The following is a 6,000-nucleotide window of genomic DNA, read 5'->3' as shown; positions in this document are numbered from 1 at the left end:
CGGCCCCGCCGGCGGCGCCGCGGCGCTCGGGCTCTGCAGCCTCCTCCTGCTGCCGCTGCTCCGGCCCGGGCACGCGTGCCCCGCGGGCTGCGCCTGCACCGACCCGCACACCGTGGACTGCCGCGACCGCGGGCTGCCCAGCGTGCCCGACCCTTTCCCCCTGGACGTGCGCAAGCTGCTGGTGGCCGGCAACCGCATCCAGCACATCCCCGAGGACTTCTTCATTTTCTACGGCGACCTGGTGTACCTGGACTTCAGGAATAACTCGCTGCGCTCACTGGAGGAGGGCACGTTCAGCGGCTCGGCCAAGCTGGCCTTCCTCGACCTCAGCTACAACAACCTGACCCAGCTGGGCGCCGGCGCCTTCCGCTCGGCCGGGAGGCTGGTCAAGCTGAGCCTGGCCAACAACAACCTGGCGGGCGTGCACGAGGACGCCTTCGAGACCCTGGAGTCGCTGCAGGTGCTGGAGCTCAACGACAACAACCTGCGCAGCCTCAACGTGGCCACCCTGGCCGCCCTGCCCGCGCTGCGCAGCCTGCGCCTGGACGGGAACCCCTGGCTCTGCGACTGCGACTTTGCCCACCTCTTCTCCTGGATCCAGGAGAACACGTCCAAGCTGCCGAAAGGTGAGCCTGCCGGCAGGCTGGGCCGCGCACCAGGCTGGGGGTGAGAGGAGGGGAGCAGGGAGCATCCCCGGGCAGGGGGGCTTGGGTCCAGCCTGCAAGCCGGGGCCCGGGTGCACCAGGCACCCGAGCAGCTGCCCCAGGAGAGTCGCTCAGGTATAAGCCTGGCAGGTTCCCAGCCTGAACTTGGCCTGGGAGTCGGCTGGGAAAAGTGGGTGGGGAGGGGTACATCTGGATTCTCTGGAGTTTCTGGACCCTGATGCCGTGCTTCTCCACCTGTTTCTCCAACAGCTCACTTTCTGGAGTTAGGGACCTCCCATTTCTGTCACTCATGTCGGAGTTCAACTCATCAGGTTTTGGGTCATAGGACTGGTGGGTGCAGGTTATTTATGGGCCCTCCTAAGTGGAAGACACCCTCCTGAGTGCCATTCTGGCTACACTGCACATCGAAAGATCCAGCCAATTCTAGGGGCTCTCCAGCAGCTTCCAGAGCCTAAGCAGGCCTGTTTCTCAGCTCCCAGGTTTGTTCTCCTGTCCAAAAGGGATGAGAAATATTTCTGGTGAGGAATACGGGCAGCCCGCTAAAAGCCAGTGATGCAGTAGAGATTTGCAGTTCTGTGAACACAAAAACCTTAGCAGGCTGGTGCACCCTTTGCTTTCCTGGGTTACTTTTCCCGTGGTGACACGGATGGATGTACAGAGCCCTTTGGCAGATGGAAACACAGAGGGCACAGACGTTAAGGGGCCGGGCAAAGGCCAGCGGAGGGAAGCAGAGACAGAGCTGAGAAGAGGGGGACCCCAGCATCCATAGAGATGAGCCCCAGGATGGGGAGCAGGCAGAATGTCCGTACGCTCCGTGGATTCCAGCCTTCCACTGGTAGGCATGTGAGCCTCAGTCCCAGCAGCGACCTTGCACAGCCAGACTCTGCCTCCCACCTGGCTCCCGAGGGTTTGGCAGAATAGGATCCAGAGCTGTAAGACACATGTTATAAAAAGTGACACAGATGTGTGACATAGATGTGGATTTAGCTTTGGTATATCTTTTTTCCACCTCCTGGATTTCAAGGATGTTGCTCATCTATGCCCTGAATTCCTGTGATCACTTCTTCACTCCATACTTTACTAAACATGAACCCTAGGCGTCGGGGCCATCACTCCCCAGCAGACGCAGGCCCCTGAACTGGCATTTTCAACCTGGGCTGGCTCTACCAGGGGAACAAGTCCTAAAAAGATCTGACCTGGCCTCATTCACCTGCCTGCCCCACCAGAAGACTGTCCCGGAGACAGGAATCTCCCGATAGAAGCCTCATTGTGGAATGGGGGTATGCCTTGGTTCTGATCGCTCTTGCCTTTGGTTTTTGATGGAGTTGGCATCTTTAACCTCTTTGGTTAGCTGAGTTGGTATAATTGGTTCCATGTGTTATCGCAGGAGGGCAAGGTGTTATAGGGTTGGAAGCTGTAGATTTCAGTCTCAGTTCTGCCACAGATGGATGGCTGTGACCTTGAACAGGCCACGTGTCCTGTCTGGGTTTCAGACTCCTCATCTCTAAAGTGCTTTGGTTGACCTCTGAGGTCCCTACACAGTCCTGGTTGTAGAGTCAGAAGACAGAGGTCTGAGTCCTGGTGGAAAGCCCCCGGGTGAGTCTGGCCAGGACCCTTAACTTTTCTGAGCCCCATCTTCCTCCTGTGTGAAATTAGGACACGGGTGATGCCGGGTGGTCCATCTAACCCGGTGCTTGTCAGGATCAAAGCCAGCTGATGCGGGTGAATGTAAAGAACAGTGAGACCTTAGGATGTTATTCCTCCTACGGCCAGTGATGTGGGGAAGGAAAGGGACACCAGGTGGGGATGTGTGGCCGGGGGGAGAGGATGGACAGGCTCAGAGTAAGGAACATTGTCCAGGCCCTGATTGAGGGTTGGTCTGGGTCAGTGGGGAGAGATGGAGGCAGCGAGAAGAGAGCATGAGGGCTTCGGTCACCTTATGGCGGGTGGGAGGGGGTCTGTCAAGAGTAGTGGTGGGCTGCCACGCGTGTGGCCAGAGCAGTGTCCGGAGAACCGTGAACCAGAGCAGGTGGTGAGGGGACAAGCACGGGGCCTTGATGCGAGACAGCTGAGGTCTGATTTCCACTCACATTTCTCTCTGAGCCTCAGTTTCCCTGACTCTGACTTCAGCACGCGGCAACAGTACCCCACACCTTGTTTGCGGTGAAGTTTGAATGAGATCAGCTCCGTCGGGGGTGCAGGGGTGCTTAGCACAGCCTAGGTGCTTGCTAGATGCCCGTCGTCCCTTCCCTCCTCCTCCTGCCCTTGTGCTCCTCGTATCTGCACAGAGGCACTGGGCAAAGCGGCTGAAGGCCCAGGCTCCGTTCAAAGCCTGCCTCGACCTCTTGCTAGCTAGCTATGTGACCCTTCTGCAGCCCCGTTACCTCGCCCGTGAAATGGGGATGATGCTAGTGCCCACGCCCTAGGGTTATTGGAAGGATTAAAAAGGTATTATTTATGAAGTTCTTAGAAGACTGTCTGATACACAGCAGCACGATCTAAGTGTTAGTGCTGTCATGTTTTAACTGGAAGGCCCAGAGGGGTGATGGCACAGAGGGTTAACAACGGCTGGGGGACGTGGGGGACCTCAAGACTTCCAGCCGTGGCCACCCACTTCCTGCCAAGGAAAATCGGGCTCCGTGGGGCCCAAGCTCCAGGGGTTTGTAGGCAAGTGGCCTGCCTCTCCCAGGAGAGGGGATTCAAAGTCAGGAGCAAAGGGATCCTGTCCTCGTTGCCTTGTCCTCGCCTCCCCATCCCCTCCTCCCCCAGAGAAGCAGAACAGAGCAGAGCAAGTGACCTTGACTGGCTCCTTCAGTTACAAAAATGCCTTCGTCTGCCAGGCAAGCCTCCTGTGCGGTCACCGTGCTGATGGGAGCACTCCGCCACCGAGCACACCCCCGTGGGGAGGAAGGAACGCCTTGGAGGCGCCGGATCCCCTCCATCCAGGCTCCTAGGGGGTTGGGCAGGGCTGGGTCTGGGGACGCAGGAGGATCTGTCCCGCTGGTGCTGGGGCTGAAGGAAGAGGGTGAGGGGTTGCCTGCTGGAATGCCCATCAGCCAACTTAGCAACAAAACAAAGCAGACACACCTAAAATAAGAAAACAAACAAGGAAACCCCCCCAGATGCCTAGTTAACTCTGAATTTCAGATAAACAATGAATCATATTTTAGTATAAGTATGTCCCATGCAGTATTTGGGATATACTTGCACACAAAATTATTTGCTGTTTTCTGAAATTCAACATATAAATGTGCCATCCTGCATTTTACTGGTGGCCTGACCTTGTGGTGTTTGTCACTTTGTAGTGCACAGAGATGCCATCCCCTTTAATACAACTGTGCCTGGCAGGTACCTTAACCCACCGTTTATCCAACAAGGTGCAAAGAAGTGAAGCGGTTTGCACAAGGTCATGTCGTCAGTGGCTGAGATGAGTGTGCACTCAGGAGTGGCTGACCCTACACCTAATTCTTTTTGATGGGCATAGATCAGGAGGGGGGGTGAGGCTATCCCCAACACTGCCCCCTCCCAATCTCCGATTGCTCTGGGTCACAGCTGGTGGACCTCCTTCCAGCCCCAGATCCTGAACCCGGGCTGGTGGTTCTCCCGTGAGATAGTGGGTCCCAGGCAATTTGGGACAGTGACCATCCCACTTTAAGTAGAAAGGACTCCAGACTTGGAAGCAAGTGTCCTTGGAAATCACTCAGGTGAGCCATGGGGTAGAGAGGGAGAGGGTGGGAGTGTCTGGGGAGATGGGGAGCAGCAGGGTGACTGACACCCTTGAGCTTTAAAGCTTTTCCCTGCTGGCCTAGCACATGGTCTCCTTATAGCAGCCCAGGGAGGTAGATCTGAACGAAGACACACAGGGAGCTTGGTTGAAATGCAGATTCTTGAACCCCCAGGCCTACTGAATGGGTCTGCATTTTTAACACCTTACACCCACACCCCCAGCCCAGGGACTTGCAATATACACAGAAGCTTGAGAACTGCCTGGAGGTAGGAGGGCCTTTTGGTATATCTCTAGAAACCCAAGGTGTTGTCTTGGTTCAGTAGCTGAACCAAGAGAAACATCTCTGAGATTTTTCTTTTGCGAGCAAAGGAGTGTGAGTAGGAGCATTTTAAGGCTCCTTCTAACTCTAAAAATTCTATGGTTTCAAGGGTAGGGAATATTGTCCTCATATTAAGGATTGGAAAGTTGAGGCCCGGGGAGGCCAGGCCCCTCTAGAGACCCCTCTGCTGGAATCTAGGGGGGCCATGTCTCTGTGCAGCAGGATGGGGCAGAGCACCCAGACCACTCGGGACTTTGGGCTCATGGGACACCTCACCTGCATCCAGCGGCGCTTCTGGGAGCTACAAGAAGGAAAGGCTACTGGGTTTGAGAAACCATAGCGGCAGGCAGGGGGCTGCCTCCGTCCTCGGCTTCGGAGGTGCACGGAGCGAGCAGACGACCCAGGTGACACAGCCCACACCGTGTCTGAGAGTGCGTCACAGGAGAGGCCTATGTAGGTCCCAGAGTGGGAGGCCCAATTGCCCAGGCATCTTCTATCCCCTCCCTCTCTAACCACAACACACGTGGCCTGCAGGTCACAGCCCACAGTACCAGCAGAGAGATCTGGGCTCATCTTACACCCCAAGACCTTGACACATGTAGCTATGGGGCGGGAAGGGCTGGGGGCAGGGAGGGGGGGGACCGGGAGCCACAGGTCATGTTTTGGGTCTGTAACTCTGGCCCCTTGGGGGACAGCCTCTTAAGAGAAGGTCCACTATAATGCCTGGAGCCTCCAAGCATTTGGGGGCTCAGCCCCTGTGGGTTCCCGAGCCCCTCTCTAAGAAGGGGTGTCCTGGCAGCAAGGTCCTGGACGAGTTCCATGACTAACCCCTCCTTCCAGGCCCAACTGAGCGCTCGCTGGGGGAGCTCTCCCCGCTTGCCAGTAACCCCACTTCCTTTTCTCATGTCAGACACGATGAGGGCCTGGCTCGGTCAGATGAGTAGGGACGTCTCGTCATAACGACAATGTAAACCGTATTTCAGCCAAAGGGACAAAAGCTGATGCTTGCTGGAGGTAACATGGGTCCTTTCTCCCAGGTGACTCCAAGGTGACTCTCTTTTCCTTTAGAAATCAAAGCAGTTTTATTTCTCCAATTATAAAGTAACAGGCTCCTTGTATATGTGGGAAATGTAGAGAAGTATCGTGAAGGAAACAGAAACCACCCAGAATCCCACCACTATTAAGGTTTTGCTGAATTTTATTCCGGTTTTATTCTTATACGCATATACATTTTTAAACAAATTGCTATGGTACAGTGTAGATCTTATTACTGATTTTTTTTTTCTCTC

The 6,000-nt window shown here is 55.6% G+C and overlaps 1 protein-coding gene across 1 annotated transcript in view; it reads left to right on the top strand.

Annotated features, from left to right (window-relative positions):
* Nucleotides 1-4: 4 nt before the first annotated feature.
* Nucleotides 5-6,000, top strand: part of LRRC38 (leucine rich repeat containing 38) — a gene marked incomplete at its 5' end in the record, with an annotated part of 31,027 nt that continues 25,031 nt past the window's right edge. The window contains one exon of the mRNA XM_021683456.2: nt 5-626. Coding sequence (XP_021539131.2) covers nt 5-626 — 622 coding nt within the window. The remainder of the gene's footprint in view (nt 627-6,000) is intronic.

Source organism: Neomonachus schauinslandi, chromosome 4 (genome assembly GCF_002201575.2).
Source record: "Neomonachus schauinslandi chromosome 4, ASM220157v2, whole genome shotgun sequence".
Taxonomy (NCBI): domain Eukaryota; kingdom Metazoa; phylum Chordata; class Mammalia; order Carnivora; family Phocidae; genus Neomonachus; species Neomonachus schauinslandi.
The sequence above is the reverse complement of the archived record's forward strand: the minus strand, read 5'-3'. Positions and strand labels throughout refer to the sequence as shown.